The sequence below is a fragment of the Mus musculus genome, chromosome 15, assembly GCF_000001635.26.
Source record: "Mus musculus strain C57BL/6J chromosome 15, GRCm38.p6 C57BL/6J".
Lineage (NCBI taxonomy): Eukaryota > Metazoa > Chordata > Mammalia > Rodentia > Muridae > Mus > Mus musculus.
In genome coordinates this window covers 32,555,387-32,572,944 of record NC_000081.6, presented here as the reverse complement: position 1 = coordinate 32,572,944, position 17,558 = coordinate 32,555,387, and the positions used below count along the sequence as shown (strand labels likewise).

Genomic DNA, 17,558 nt, shown 5'->3' with positions numbered 1-17,558 from the left:
TGTTAAGGTTCTTCATATGGGTTCTGGGAATTGAATTTGGGTTCTCTGGAAAGGCAATGTGTGCTCTTAACAGCTAAGCCATATTTCCAAGCCCCCAGAAAACAGTTTTTTAAAGCAAAAGAAAAGATCACCACTTGGTCTGAAACCTTTCCAGTTGACAGCTAATTCTGAAGGTGATTGTGTGTTGTGATCAACTTGTATTGAAGTCAAAGACAATACTTGAGGTGTGGGTAGCAACAATGGCTTACCTGCTGGCTTCAATCGCATAAAAGTAGTGTTTGTATGTGCATGCTGTTTTAAGACAAATGGCATGCTGAAAACCAGCAGGTATAGTCTAAAAGCAAGGACCTCCACTCCCCTTGAAAACAGATATAGGAGCTTAAGGGGCAGAGTGCTAAAATGGATCATGTCTCCTGTAAGCTGTTTGCCTGTTTTGTCATGAGCTATATTTGAACTGTCTTCTACTGCTTCTTCCTGACACCATCTTATAATAAATATCTCACCCAAGGATTCTCTTTCCCATATTTGGAACCTATTCAACATTACTGCATGTATTTCTTGCTGCATAGCAACTCATCAAGCTCTCTAAGGGCTGCGAGTTTTAGAGTTGAACCTTACTCACTGGTCTGCCCTAGTTACTGTCAGGTACTCACTACCCTCGGGACCCCATACAAGAAGAAACTGCAAAAACTGGAAAGAAATACATTGCTTGTGTTCTCATGTGGCTTACAGCCCTCAATAACTGTCATGCCAATGCCTGTTCAAACAAGATCGGTAATTCTATAATTGCTAGGAAAATAATAAATGCTCAGATGGTATCTATTTCAAGGGTAGCATGTTAATCCCTATTCTAAATACCCATACTTGAAGATCAAGCTCAAAATAGGCCAACTTCATCCCAGACTACATGTTCCTTGGTGTCTATGCCCACTGGATCCCCTGTCCCTTCCCACTTTGCTGCCAAGACATGAGTGTATTCGTGGATTCTCAGGATGCAGCTGCATCTCAGCCCGAGTCGCAAGCAGTCTTCCCCAACTACTCCTACACGACGATATTTTCCTTTTGGCTGCATCATTTCTCATTGTTGGTGATAAAACCTGTGGAAGGTTTTGGAGCCTGTCACCTAGCTGTTCTCCATCTGAGTCCCACAGTATTTTCAATAGCTGATGATTTCATAGGGTTTAAGATCTACCTCTACTAGGGCAGACAAATGCCACTGGGGGTGGCTTTGAGACTGTGGCTGATCAGGGTGACTAGTAGCCTTTGTTGTGTTCTGAGGTTTACTGAGCTTTTAAAGTATGATGTATTTCTCTTCCTAAATCATTTTCCTGAATCGGCTCCTTCAGTTATTTCATTTTTCCTATTGTAAAAGTGTCACATAAAATTCTAATTGTCAAGGTGAAAACCAAAACAATAACAGTAATAACAACAATAACAAATATAAATATTATGTTTAGTTATTGTCAATGTTGGGACCCTTAGGTCTAAAAGACGGCTCATCGGTTGAAAATGAGTTTCTACTCTCTGCCAGTCTGGGTGAGAGCTCGACCATCAATCAGGAACCTATGACAATGTGGCTATTAGGCAATCTAGAAATGGAAACACCTATGTGTAGTTGGGAACACACATACACACATATCACCACCACCATAATCTGTAACTTTAGTTTCCTGGAAGTGTTAAATGTATGCTCAGAGGATGATGTAAGCTGAGCTAGCTTAGTGCTTGTCATGTGTGCCACTTCTGTGCATGTCTCCTTCATTGTTCAGCATGGACCTAATTCCACTAGTAAACAAAAGCAAGTCTTTCAATGTTATTCTGATATAATAACACACGAGGGTACTTAGATGTGCTATGGATATATACAGATGCATGACCTAAAAGATACACATTGTTTGGAATCCGTAAAGGATTATAAGTTTGCCTAATCACCCAGTTCATTGTGGAAAGCTGCAATCCAACAGACAATGCAAAGGAGGATGCTCTGAATCTAAATGTCTTTGTTCATTTTCTTAAGCTTCAGGTCTTAATAAAACAGATTTTTAAAGGTGGTAATATATTTTCTTCTTTATATTGAATAGAAAATCCAGTCGAAATATGTAATTACTCAACATGAAAGACACAGAAGACTTCAGACAGGTTGTTCTCATGAGTCTTTTCAATCAAATGTACTGTTTAGTAACCATGCACACTGGCTGACATTTGCAAAGTTTACTTGTATCCCTCCCTCTCCTGTGTATCTAGGAAGTAATGAGAAGATGCTAAACATTTTGTCCAAGAAAAGCAATGCAGTGCAAATATGATACTCAAACTACTTATCTTATTCTTAGCCTCATTCTCTGATAAAAGTCTTAAAATATTGAAAGGAAAAAATTCAATTGTAATTGATTGATGATTACCAAAATCTACCTGTAAAAATTTAAACTTTTTCTAAAGCTCAGTTTTCTTGGAAGTCATGAGTTTTATGATTTGGGATGTTAAACCACCCAAAATTGGAAGGAAGGACTGACTGTCTTATATCACTAGTCAATGATTGCTACTAACAGGAACTTAGTTGATTGAGATTGGGATTTTTCCTTTGCTGGCAGTGGTAAGATCCAAGCTTAACCACTAAGCAGCTGTGGCCCTGGCTATTTGACCTGCCTGGAGACGCTATGCCCCTCTCTATACATAGAACAGTGTCATTCATGTGACACTGATGCCACATGTATAGTCACAAAAATGACACATCAGACCAAGTATCTGGAACTTGATGATGTTAAATATTTTGCCTGTGTTGTTAGTAACAGACCCACAGAGAAGGCTGCTCTTGTGTGTGCTGCATTAAAATTCTTATGTCGAATCTATCTCTCGGCATGGCAGTAGTTGAAGACAGGACCTCTAGGAAGCATTCCATGCCATAGGAGTCTGACCCAGTAGGATGGAGGAAGAAACACCAGGGATGAGTCTTTCTTCTAAGGGATGATGTAAGGAAAATCTTGTCATCTTCAACACCTTTGGTGGTTTGAATATGCTTGGCCCAGGGAATGGCACTATTAGGAGGTATGGCTTTTTTGAAGCAGGTATGGCCTTGTTAGAGGAAGTGTGTCCTTGTAGGGGTAGATTTTGAGGCCCTTCTCCTAGCTGCCTTGAAACCAGTCTTCTGTTAGCCTTCAGAACAAGATGTAGAACTCTCAGCTTCTCCAGCCTTGTCTTCCTGGATGCTGCCATGGTTTCCACCATGATAATAAGGTACTGAACCTCTGAAACTATAAGCCAGTCCCCATTAAACGCTGTCCTTTATAACAATTACCTTGGTAATGGTATATCTTCACAGCAATAAAAACCCTAAGCAAGACAACACCTCACCAGAAAATGATCCTGCTGTTACATTGATCTTGAAGATATAGTCTCCAAACTGTGATGAAACAGGGGACTCTTTTTTTTTTTAATACTATCTAAACTGCAGTATTTTGTTACAGTAGCTTAAGCAGATGAATAGAGCTGTGGTCTGAACTAACAAAATAAACAGCACCATTGCCAGGTCTCTGCTTCTTCTGAGCACTGGAGGTGGGATGCTTCACAAAGACATCACAGCTTGAACATTCTAATTGGGTGACGGAAAGATGAATCCACACCAGTCAGATCTCTTTTCCCAGCAGCCACTGCCACAGTCCCCCTTCCCAACAGGAAGCCTCACCATACTTGCCAATTAGAGCTCGAATTCTGTTTGTCAAGACCCATTGCTCTGTGCCCTGGGCCCTATTCATTGGAACATCATTCATTAAGGATCAGAGATTTGGGGCACACAGTCCATCATCATTAGCACTAATTGAAGCCTGGATTCCTAGCCTACTGCAGAAGACTGCCCTTTTTCGGTTAAGGATCAGTCACCACAACTCACAAAAGCCCCCCTTTTTCTTTTCTAGGCGCCATAGTCCACAAAAGGCTGTGTTCTATTGATACTCGCTAAGCACAGGATGGTGCTGTGCTGTGGGGGGCAGGAGACCGCAGCTGCACTGTGCATGAAGCCAAGGTTTAATTGCTCAAGCTCACTATGTTGAGTTTCTTCATTCTTAAAAGAGGATTCTTGTAATGCCCTCTTCCCCTGAGATTACCTGAAAATTGGGGTTGGGGTTGGGATAAGGCAGCCAGGCTGAGCGAGAGTTTTCTTGGTACTTGAAGGGTCCATTGAAGGCCTGTGAGATGGCGCTCAGGTTGAAGACACAGACAGCAGAGGCAGCGATGCTGTTTCTGGAGAATGAGAAAGGAGAAGGAACAGGCTGGTCAGAGCCCACAGTGACTGTTGACCTCCACTGATCCCAGGGTAGCATCTACCTTTAGCTATTTCAAGCTCACTTGAGGCTCTTATATATAGCAAGAGGTGAAGGCAGGGCAACACCCAGGGCTTCCTTGGGATTTCCTCATGTGAAAACAAACATCCAGATAATGAAGTAGGGATCCATAGCAGATATGACCCTACCAGCTGGGACTAAATTCACACAGCTACAAGAGGAGCAACAAGGGATTTTGAAAAGCTTCCTGAATTTTTAATTCCAGAGATGACAGGCTTTGTCTTCCAGTAGGTGGAGCTACCCATCCATTTTGCCACCTCTCTTCCACCTGTATCTCTGGCTACTTTAGGTGGCCATTGGCCAACCTCTGATTTCTATTAATTCTCCAGGTGTTTGTGTTTGTCATTCTCTAAAAAAATAATAAACTGAATGTATCTTGCAGGGAGTGCCTGTCAGATTTGTCTCATTTATTATTTAAAGGGAATTATAAATCTAAAGGCAAGAAAAAAATTAAGAAAGTACTGACATGAAGTTGGGAAGCCTTCATTCAGAATTCAGGCTCCACTAGAAAGCTGCAGACAGAAGGCTCAGCAAGGTCAGTGCCCTTTGACTAAGCATGGGGATGGCAAATGCTTCTTTCTCAAATTTGCATTTCAAGCGGGCTATCGCTCTCAGAGGAAAATGAAGACCAAATGAGGGGCACGAATGTATTTTCCATATTAATGCACTGAGCCAATATTTGGTCAGAAATAAGTCAGTTTTTTTTTTTCTACATCTTAGAGAAAAATCACAAAACTTTTAGAACTTCACATCTAACTATCTGAAAAAGCAATGAGGAGGGGGAAGGGCAGAGCCCAAAAGACTTCTCTAATTTCAGTACAATCTCAGAATCTTCTTAAGGTAAAAGACATGACCCTGTAAGGGAAATGAAGCCTACTCATTGAGATCCTGACACAGGCCCATAGATGGGGAGCGGCACCCTGACTACTTTGTAACAAAGATCTGGATTTGAATTCTTTGTGATATTTCTGTGAGAAGTGTATAGTGTCAAAGAACATCTCATAGAAGATGGTGTTTGTTCTGGGAGTCTGGCCCTGAGAAAGGAGATTAAAAGGAACTGGATGCTTTATGTGCATGTATTCAGACTGCTGCTCTTATCTTCCTTTCCACTATCTTTGGAAAAGTAGAACATGAACATCTCCTAAATTCAAGGAGGAAACCGACTTGGGGCATATGGCTAGACTTTGGTAACACTCAGAGACGCAGCTACCCTGGGTCAGAAGCAGACACACAGCAAGGACTAGCCTCAACTAGTTACCTGACAGATAATGGGCAATCCATAGTAATCATAATATCACCTTGAGCCTCCTGCTAAGCTTTTGTGCATATACCATCTACTTCTTCACAAGGAGTCTACAGACCCTAAAAAGACCCTAAGGTTCTAGACAGAGAGTGAGTTGAATCAGCCCATGCCATAGACCATAGAGGGTGAAGCAGATATCTCCTACTTTCCACATGGTCCCCAAGTCCATTTGCTTGGCCAAGAAGCCAAGTGCAATAACAACTACATCCTCTTCTAGACAGAGACACTAATTTACTCTGAACTGAGATGACATGGGCATGGCTATCAGCTCAGGGACTCCCTAGGAAGTCCTGACAGCTGATCATCTGAGCTGGCAAAGGATAAATTTCTCTATGACCCTGTTGGGCATAGTGCCTTTGTTAAAGCATCTACCCTCTGTCTTTTCTCTGTTCTACTTACTCTGAAAGAGACAGGTGGGGAAGAAAGGGCTTATATGAGCTACATGAGGACCCTACCCCTATTATTTTTTTCCAATCTATCCTCTTGAGTCAGATCAACATACAGAAATTAAAGTGCATACCCAGTTTCTTTTGTAGCATCTCCCTCACAGGCATGCGACCCCATCCAGCTATGCACTACTATATCAGCCTCTGAATAAGTTACTGAAAACTGGAAGCAATAATGGTCAACATATCTTTGGAACACAGGTATTCCATCTGGCCTCCATGAGCAATCAAGCAGATTGTGTAGTGTAGTCAATACTGTATATTAACTATCTCAGAACTTTATTTAGAGACTCGGTAGATGAGAATGATGCAGGAATGGGGGCTTGCTGGAGAGGTGACTCAGCAGTTAAGAGTGGTTACTGCTCTTGGAGAGATTCTGAGTTTAATTCCCCGCACCCTCATTGGGTGGCTCACAACTGCCTGTGTCTCCAGTTCTAAAGGATCTGAAACCTTCTGGTCTTTATGGGCACCTGCATGGATTTGATGCACATAAGCACACACATATACATAAAAAATTTAAGAAGTAATAATAATTAAATTTTATAATGATGCCAGGGACACAATTGGTTAGTCCAGAATTATGAGGACTTAAATTTTTGTTCCAACTAATGTAGAAGAGGTTTCAAAAGGTTCTTAATCTTATCAACTCACTTAGAAGAAACAGTACAATAAAATTTTTTTTCTAAGGCCCCCAAAACAACTTTATTCTATATATACCTATACTGAGATATAATTAAACTATACTATGTAGGTCACATACTCTCTATACTATACACAGCTATAGTGGTGTGACACTAACTTTAAAAGAAGCATTACTCATTTTTACATTTATGAGTGTCTGTCTGTATGTATCTATGCATGCCTGATGCCCACAGAGACCAGAAAGGGCATTAGATTGTCTGTAACTAGGGTTAAAGACAGTTGTGAGCTGCCATGTGAGTGCTGGGAACAAAACTTTGTTCTTATGCAAAAGTTTCTAATGTTCTTATGTGCTGAGCTATCTCCTAGCTCTCTGTCATGATAGAAAATATAAAAACCTTCAAATCAAATAAACAGATAGACAAACAAACATTCCAGTGGTAATCCAACTCATGAAGTCTACCTTATGCCTAAGGTGAAGAAAACTCCAGAGTCCCCAGTGGAGGAAATGAGCCTGAACAGAGACATTCCACCCTTTAGTGCTAAGAGACAGCCACACAAAGTCATAGTTTCTAATTGAAGTCAGGAGGGGATCTCTATTTCCCTCCTCAGTCCTCCTCTCTCTCCTTCCTTTACTTCCTCTCCCTACCTCTCCCTTTCTCATCCCCTCTCTTGCTCTTCAAGAATGTTGCCTCATGCAAGAAGGTAAGATGGAAGCCAGGGAAGGGGAGAGCTGGAGCCCATCATGAAGTTGGTGAACAGCTGAAAGTAAGTGTGATGAGGAATCTTGTCTGTCTGGAGAGAGTTGATGTTGGGTGGCTTCTGAGATGGTGAACATTTGCAGTCCTGAACAGTACTTGAAACATTTTGACAACTCTAAATCAGTTGTTCTCAACCTGTGGCTCATGACCCTTTTGGGGGTTGCATATCATATATCTTGTATATCAGCTATCTACATTACAATTCACAACTAGCAAAATTATAGTTATGAAGTAGCAATGAAATAATTGTATGGCTGGGAGTCACCACAACATGAGGAACTGTTTTAAAGTACTGCAGCATTAGGTAGGTTGAGAAGCCACCTAGAAATGGCACAGGCAGGCATGGAACCTATAGAACTTTGCAAATGGGAGCTTTTGCTGCTGTTATTTTTGTCTCAGAGTCAGCAAAGGGAGAGCTATGTAAGGCAAACTCCCAGAGTGTATAAAATTGATGTCAGTTGAGCAACTGAGCATTCATCTTGTGAGGCTGACTCTATTTCTTAAACAAGGTTTTGAAAAGCAAATCAACTTTAGAAACCAGAAATTGGTTTTTTTGTTTTGTTTTGGTTTTGTATGAAAAAGAAAATCTTCAAGTAGTAAAACTGATTCTGGGTCTGAGAAGCAAATCTACAATAGAAATGGCCACTGAGAAGTGGGTGGCAGCAAACTATCCATACTACAGTTTTCTAACGTCAAGTTGAAGTAAGACAGTCAGTGTGGTGAATGTTTACATCCAGTGAACATAAACACTCATCAATAGTGGTGAGAATAGAGAAAAAGGAAGCAGGAGTCCATGGGCACGGGGCTCTTCAGCACACCATTTGTAGGCAGGCTTCTTCTGATAGCAAAGTGATGTAAAGCAAAGGAGAGGATGGAGGGATGATTCAGTAGATAAAGCACTTCCTGTTCTAGTGTGAGGCTTGAAGACTGGGACACAGAACTCCTGAAAAGCCAGGCAAAACACCTGGCTACCTATAATCCCAGCACTTAGACGGCAAAGACTGGGACCCCTGAGACAGGCTGACTAGATAGAAAGCCAGGATTGGCTAGTTCTAAGTTCAGTGAGAGTCTGTGCTTCAATAAATAATGGAAATTGGGGAAGATATCCAACATCAGGTTTGAGCTTCCAAACTCATGCAGATGCATACGCTGGAAAACATGTATACCCATACATACATGCATACACATATACACCCATATCATTCATTCATGTATATATATATATATATATATATATATGTATATATATATATATACACACACACACACACACACACACACACACACACACACACACACACAAATGTTAAAGGAAATTATATATAGAGAGGAGAAGACATCACAGGGTAATCCAATGACTACTTTGGGCAGAGATAAGATTTTCCAGGATGCAAGTCAGTCATCAACAATGAAACAGAACTAAAGCCATGGACGTGGGTGGGTCAGTATTCCACCTATGAGCACTTTTCTGGCATCTACTTCGAATTATGGAAGCAACTGTTTGACTTTTGTGTAGATTGTTAGATCTCCAGATTGGAGCTCCAAGTCAGAACCTGCACTATAGAACTATACCTGGCACCGCTCATTTAGAGAAGTACTTACCAGAGTTCCTCAATGGTCCTTAATACCCAGATGGGCAGTAGATACTCGAGATCTTCTCACAAAACCACAGCTAAAGAAAGGCAAGCCAAATGCAGGCTCACGAGACATCCCACCAAGGAAAGGCTGAGTGAGAGCTCAGAAACTTCCCAAGCTTTCCTAAGCCAGATACTATCTGTTGTGAGGTTAGAAACATCTTCCCAAGAGAAAAACACAAAGTGCCATGACAGGAAAATAGCCACTGCATTTCAGGTAACTGCAGAGATCCAGGCAAGAATAATGTGATCACAAAGCTCAGACTTTCCAGACAACACTCTTTTTATTATGCAAAAATATATGACTCTTCTACAAAAAACCCACCACCACCACCAACAACAACAACAAAAACCAAACATCTGGTGAAGGCTCAATGTCCCAGTGTAGGGGAATGCCAGAATGGGGATATCAGGGGCTGGGGGGGGGGGGGCACCCTCATAGAAGCAGTGGGAGGGAGGATATGAAAGGGGGTTTTCAGAGGGGAAACCAGGAAAGGGGATAACATTTGAAATGTAAATAAAGAAAATAACTAAAAAAAAATTAAAGCACACCTATACATTGCATTTTCAGGAGTATTTTCCATACTGTACTCCTACCCAACAACTGTGAGAACAGTTCAAAGAGAACTGCAGCGATGAGAATATGTAAAAGTGCCAAAGGGTTTGATGTGCATGTGGTAGACCTAGGACTTATTTGGTTAAAAAAATAGCTCTGATATGCATCAGCACTTCCTATAGTGTCTAGAGCACACTCACTCATCAGGAAGGTGCAATCCAAAATACAATAATTCAATACTCCTTTTTCCTAAGGACAAAAGAAAAATATTTGGAATGAGCTTTCCTTTCCTAAAGCGAGTCCTGCAAAGCATATATCTTTACCTAATACTGAATCCACACTGAAAAGACTCTTTTTGTGGTTCTTTGGCTGTTGGCCCAGGAAAATAAGAAAGACTTCCTCTAGAGCAACTTTAAACCCTCAGAGGTCAGAGAACAAAAGGCCCATTCAGGACAAGTGGCAGAGCGAGCAGAGGGGACATTTGCAGCTACTTACACATTGGTGGTGAAGATACCATAGATCAGATCCAGCTCCGGCAGGAAGAAAGTACCCTGCAGCTCATTGTAGTAGAAGGGCACCTCACCAGGCCGGGAGCAGTTGAGGCGAGCCTTCATGAAGGTAGTCCAGGTGTCCTCCAGAAGAAATCGCCCTCCAATGTCATTTTTACAGACCCGGGCAGCCCTGGAGAACACCGTCTTCCCACAGTCATGTTCCACGGCGTTTTCTCGGAAGAAGAAGTAGGTGAAATTTCCGATGTCGTAGGAAGACACAAAGTTTGGTTCTGAAAACAAGAGGAGAAAAATCTCAATATCATATGCCATTCCTGTTGTTTAACTCTTCTCTGATAATCTTTTTTTTTTTTTTCTCAAAGGAAATATTGTTATGGTTGACAACAAATAGTGCTTACAAGAAAGAAAAAAGAGAGGGGGAAAACTGTAAGATTCTGAAAGCACCTTACTGTTGCTTACTGTTGCTTACTGTTGCTTACTGTTGCATGCTATATTGCTTCCATGCATGTTTTTGCATGTCTTAATATGAGATCAACAGTGTGATTTTCCCTCAGTCATCTTGAGTTAAGTCTGCACTCAAGTTCACAAGGCAATAGGTGCCATTTAGGAATTTATTTAGGAATTTAGATATATACATTTGCACGTATGAATGGAACAACAATTAATGACAAAAGAGGCCATGGATTTGAAAGAGCAAGGAATGCTATATTGGAGAGTTTGCAGGGAGGAAAGGGAAGAGGGAAATGATCTAAGTATATTGCAATCCCCCAAAAGAAAAGAAAAGGAATTAAAAAATGAGACAAAACAAACCAAAGAGAAAGTAGCACATGTTCACAGATCAATATGTGTTCGACTGTTGGAAAATCCTTCCTTATACATGAGAAAGAGAGGAAGAAAATAAGGACTGAATACGTATGGGGAATTCTGGACTCTACAGTAACACTTGAGCATAACAATGAAACCTATGAACGTTACTGGACATAATTTATGAGCTTTCACTAGGGCCCTAAAAATGATTTTTTGAAGATGAAAACGGAGTCAAAAATACAAACCACAAGGTTGATAGCCTGAATTAGCTTTAGCATCCACTGTTACTATAGTGACCCGGTAACTGTGACAATCAAGCCTTGTTTTCTGATTTCTAGGTCACCAAGGGAATCCATGGAGAGAGAAAATGAGTGTTGAAATAGTCTGGAAGCATTATGGTCTCATAGTCAGTGGAAATATGAGAATATACAAATGCTAAAATCATGGTGAAGCCATGATTTAAGCATCAGGCTTATTAGGAATTTAGGAATCAGAATTTTACACATACCACCTAGAGTACTATCTTCTTAACTTGGTATTGATCCTAATGATAATAGAAGAGCTGTGTTCACACACACTCATGCCCTAATTATTTTCTCTAAAACCCCCAGGAACCACTTCCACCTCTCTTTTGTTTATTTTCAAGGCATCTCAATTCATTCAGTAAACACCAGAATTTTATGGTGTAATTAGGATAATCATGGCAGTAACCTTTGATGTTCAGAATTAATGGAGAGACACAGCAGCTATATCTACAAGGATCCACTTTTTAGGGACAATTGCTTTGTTATGGGGCAATTCACCTGGCCTTGTACTTGACAATATTTGATTGATTGCACCAGTTTGAATTCTATTGACAAGATGACTAAGAATAGTCTTGCAAGCAAGATAAGCCCTCAATGTTAATAGGACACACAGAAGCTCATCTAGGAGCTGGAATAGTCAGGACACAACACTAACACTGACCCAACTTTAAGCATGTCCAGGAGAACTGTCACCAATTTTCAATCATCTCTCTATCATCAAAAATGTCCTAACACAGCTTTACATTTTAAAAACATAAAAACACAACAATTAGCATATCTATTCTGCTTTTCCTTCATCTCTTTATATCATTCTTAGGCTAATTAAATAAATAAAAGCATACACACAAATCCTGACAAATGATTTAATTTCTATGCCACCAAGCATTTGTTTTTAGGTCACTGTTGCTTTAACCTGAAGCAGATACATTAGGAATCAACAAACTAAATTGCACTAAAGAATGACATGATAATAGATATATGCACAATTACTGAACACTTTAGGATCCTGGAGATACACCCACTAAGGCAGGTGTTTGTATGGTACACAAATAAAGTCCTGAAGGGTTTTTAAAAAGTAATGCTAATTAAGAATCTCCAAGAGAGAACTATTACAGAAACAGATGCCAAAATCAAAGACAAATGGCAAAACTATACTTAGTGTTTGAAGAAAAGAGTCATCTGTATGCATAGCTTCATTTCAGGATGTATCCTGTACCCAGGTTCACATGGCCAGATCACAATGTGAGAGTATAGCAAAAATAGGCAAATCTCCCACTGCCAGCATCAATAGCAATAGTAAACTTCGTGTGAACTGGAAACGATTAGGGCTGAAGAGATGGTCCAGCAGGTAAAAGCTCACACTGCTCTTCCAGAGAATTCAAGCTTGGCTTCCAGTGTCCACATTAGGAGGCTCACAAATACCTACAACTCAAGGTTCACGGTACCCATGTGTGTACATATACACACATGTGCACAGAACTAAAAACAAATGTTAAAAATAAACCTGACAAGATATAGGGAGCACTTGAATGTGTATGTGTCCTTCTGGGGCTAAGGTTAACAGTAATCAATTGGAAAGCTTGAGGCGGACTCACCAACATTTATCAAACATACTCACTTCTGCCATTACTGTGGGGTCAGATATATGACAAAATGTGGCATCTATCTCTAGTACATCACAGTGGTAGAGTAGGAGAATTCTCACGAAGGAAGTGATCTATCCTGTTTCTTCCACTTAAGTTTATAATAAAAATTAACTCTACTCTGAGGAACTTATTCTTGCACTAATCTGTGAGCTATGCTCTGGGCTGCTAAACTCACAAGAAACAGAGATAGGTGATGTGTTACAGATGTTGCTTTATAGTGAAGGATACTAAAGGGTTTAATGACTCAGCCAAGTTCACAAGCCAGCATTGTGAACGGTGAAGAAGCCCCAAATCAGACTGTCTAAGCTTAGGGCCTGCACATTCATTAATAGTTACAAAGGAGTGAAAAAGAAATGCCATAAAACAAAGCAGAACAAAACAAAACATAATATTCTATCAGTTCCTTAATATACGACCAGTGGACCAAGCAGATATCTCAGTAGGTAAGAACACTTGCTAAGAAAGTAAAAGGAACTGGGTTCAAACCCCAAGGACAGTAGGAAGTGCAGGGCACGCTATTCAAGGGACTAATTAGCAAGAATGTAGTTGGGAGGGTGTAAGCAGCAACAGAGCTGGAGGTTTAAGTGGAACATCTACAACTGACCACTCAGTGCTCTCCTAGGGCCCGGCCCATATGCCTCATGCAAGTTTCTCATAGGAAGGTCAGCATATTCGCCCATAGCTTCTTCCTTCTTCCATAGAAATCCTTCCTAAGCCTGAAAACCACTGACACACTTCAATAGAAATGCTCAGACTCACCCCCTTTCTGTCTTGTTTGAGAAAACAGAACTTGGGTTGAGCCTGTAGTAGTTATTGTTCTGCAGTTTACTACACTGTATGGTCATGCTGGTATCAGAACCAAGTCCATTTGGAAACAAGCCCTGCTGCCCCACAGTGAACCTTGGGATGATGACCAGTCCCTGCCTGTGTGACCAGCTGCTAGATCAGGAAACTTCATGTTTTGGAGAGCAGGACTTTTGAAACTCATCTAGCATCATGTTGCATTTCCAAATGCAATGAAAATACCAAAAATAACCGTTAAACGGGCAGTCAAATATCTTGTGTTTATAGATGTAAATCTGGAAGAAGAGGACACCAATCTCACCAGGAAGAATCATAAGATACATACTGTCTTCCTCCACTATTTGATTTTTGTCTCTTGTTAAAGTGTGATTCACTGCAAACTACTACGTGTCGTTGTTGAAGGAACCAAACAAGCTATAAATCGGGCATTGCTGTCTTATCTCTGATGGATATTAGAGAGAGCAATCTGAGAGATCATTTATACATCATTACTATCAGAGCTATCTATCAATGAATAGAAGATTTCATGTTGACTAATTCAGAATGGGAAGAAACATAGCTCTATGTGAGCATGTATAAAAGTATGGGAGTGGAGAAATTGTCATTTCTCATATTTGTGAATTACAGATTGTGAATTACAGATTACAGAATATTATGCAACATATGTCAGAAAGTAGATGAAGACTGCCCACTGTGATCTAAGAATAGTGTTACAATTTACAAAATGATGACTGTGCAGTTGGCAGCACCAAGAAGTGACTCTCAACATGAATACATGTGTGTGATGAGAGGATGCCAGTGACAAGCCACAGAGAGGAGTCTGGCCCCCAAATCAAACAGCATCCATCTGATTGAAGTCTTTCAATCTACTCTTTCTATTCTAGTGCCCAAAATATCAGCCCGGGAATGTAATATTCTTAAATGGGTTAATCTGGGGGCTGCTTCACTGGTAGTTACTGACATAGAATCAATGAGAATATCCATGAAAGATATGAAAGAATCCTAATGTGTCAAGCTTATACAATGTGTACTAGAATCAAAATCCATGAAAAATCACTTGAAAAGGCCACCTTGCAAAATGCTTGTGAAAAGCAAAGTTGACATGACTGGGCATGGAGCCCATGTGTGCTGCAGCTCTGCTCTGGACTGAACCATTGGCATGTGCCATGTACTGTCATCCTACATGAGTTCTGAGAGCACTGAAGATGTACTCTGAAGGACTGTCTGATGAAGGGCTGGCACTTAGTAAGATCACAATAGATGATGGCAAATGCTTTTGTCTCATTCTTTGTGCTTCCTGTTCCTTTCACATTAATTTGTTTTTGACAGAACTTCAAATAATACTAACAATGAATGATCAAACGTATCCTGCATATATTGTGCTTAAAGATGATCAGGATCTGAGAAGCATAAATGCATCTAGGCCGAGTTTTACCAACAGGAAGCTGCTTCACTATTAGGAAAATGCATTAATGAAAACATTCTTTCCATATGACAAACAGCAAATCACCCTAATTTATACGTGTCACGATGAAGCAGTTTCCTTATTTATACCTTTTAGTCCCACCACACTATGTTTCCTTTGTCATAACTATAACAAAATGTCCTGTAGAAACTTTCAAAACAAAGTTGAACTCCACTTAGGTATTTATTTAGACCACCCAGTTTCATGTAGGTACTTATGTCACTTAATTTAAAGTTAATTAAATGTCCCTTAACCCTTAATGAGTGACCATAGACATTTTCCTAAGATTTCAACTAGATCTGAGATAGATTTTTTTTCATAGATGACACACATCTCTGTGTGCACGTGCAATGTAGGTTCATGTGTATCACATACATGTAGTACTGAGGTATATGTATGCATGGCTCAATACTTCCATCTACTGTCTGTATGAACTTTTATTTAACTTATATGACCATTATATTCTCTGATTTAGAATGGCAATAATGATACACCACTTTAAGTATCGCTGTGAGATTCAAAGGGAATGCATGCCAAGTGCCAAGCGCTTGGTTGGCAATAATCAAAACGCAGAACAAAAGTTATAACTGTTTCGTTATGTAGATTGAAGAAACACATACTACGGTAAATGGATCATCTCTGTTTATGTGACAACCCTCCTCCATTCTGCATAAGAAATTAGGGCACTACTGCTTTCAGTTAGTCTGGGACGATATGGCTATAGAGACTGTGCAGTACACAAAGCCTTCAATGCCATCTGTAGAAAGCCTCCCTCACCAGCTCACTGAACAGCTCCTATACTGCCCTGGGTATTCATTGGATCCTTTTAAACAGATAGACACTGCCCATTTCCTGGACCAGTGCAAATGCACCGAGACAGAGCCAGTTAGTAACTGCAATGGTGACTAGGACCCTGGATATCTACAGCAGTAGCCAGAAAAAGGAGACGGAAGGGCAGGAGTGAGGTCAGAAAGGACCACAGACCAAGGATAGGATAAATGCTCAATCGAGGGACCAGCTTAAGAGACCATGAGGGTAGACAGGATTGGAATGGAACCAGGGTTGGGACATAAGATTTGGGGCAGAAAATCAGGACAGACTAATAATCCATAATGGAGAGTTGGGAGGCAGGGATATTCAACTTTCTGTGGAATTTGAAGTGGCCGCAAGAAAGCAGAGTGTGCATAACCCTGCTTATCCTGTACAGCCACGTGACCATCTACTCTCAGAAGGCAAGGCAGAAGGAAAACCGAAACACTGGTTCAAGAGACTATTCTCTACAGGACTGTGGGGAGTATGACCAGCTGCAGTGCATTGTGGGGAGTGTGACCAGCTGCAGTGCATTATGGGCAATATGAACAGTTTCAGTGCATTGTGGGAGAGTAAGCCCAGCTGCAAGGCATTGTGGGGACCACAATCAAGCGCAGTGCATTGTTTACAGGGGTTTAAGGATTCCCGAAGGAATAACTTACAATCCGTTCCACCTTCCTACTAACAGAGAACCACACACACTCGTGCCCAGTCATCTAAAGAAGAGCTAATCCCGTTTAGACTTCCCCAGCTTAGGGGAACTTGGCTGAGATATTCCTTCTCAAAGCAACATAGCCACTGGTGGTGTCCACTGCGCTGACTACCTTCAGCCTAGGTGCAGCCTCTGGTTGCTTTACCACCATGCTTATCACATCTTCCAAGCTGCAGGACTCCAGGTTCATTAACTAGAGCTCATTTTCTAAGTATGCCTAAGCACTTTTAAAGTGGGGCATTTCTAGATGCAATGCTCCTTTTTTTTTTTTTTTTCTTTCTGATGCTCTTTTGGCTTTTTTAGAATCCCTTTTTTTTTTTTCCAAAACAGGAGATAATTTAATCTCTACTATATCTAAGTATCTATATCTATATGATTTTTACATTCAATGCTTAGTTGAATTCAAAGATAATGAGAAATATTAGAATGTGATATATACATATATATGTATATATATATATATATATATATATGAAGTAAAACGCATGAAATTCATTTGAAAGACACTCTCTGCAGCAACACTGTATTTTATTTTATATCAATTTTTCTTCTTGACAAGCTACAACAGAATAAGTAATACCACATGATGGTTCTATCTGTTTCCTTGTTTGACTGGGTCCAAAGGAAAGCACAAACAAAACGAATAAAGATAAAACCACAGAGAGCGAGCTGCCTTTCATAGATTGTGATGAGTGCACTAAAGCTGGAAGCCATCCACTGGGGGGAAAAATGCTCAACAGAGGGAGAGAAACAGAACTGTGCATCTTACAAGAAGGATAACTAGGATTTGGATCAAGAAGATGGTCCACAAAACTACCCCGGGCAGA

General features: G+C 40.5%; 1 protein-coding gene across 5 annotated transcripts in view; it reads right to left on the bottom strand.

Annotated features, from left to right (window-relative positions):
* The window catches only part of Sema5a (sema domain, seven thrombospondin repeats (type 1 and type 1-like), transmembrane domain (TM) and short cytoplasmic domain, (semaphorin) 5A), a 451,529-nt gene that overhangs the window by 123,397 nt on the left and 310,574 nt on the right, over positions 1–17,558 (bottom strand). For all 5 annotated transcript variants that reach the window (NM_009154.2, XM_011245340.2, XM_030248431.1 and 2 more), the window contains 2 exons: positions 10,169–10,454; positions 4,098–4,233 (listed from right to left, as the gene is read on the bottom strand). In NM_009154.2, coding sequence (NP_033180.2) covers positions 4,098–4,233; positions 10,169–10,454 — 422 coding nt within the window. The remainder of the gene's footprint in view (positions 1–4,097; positions 4,234–10,168; positions 10,455–17,558) is intronic.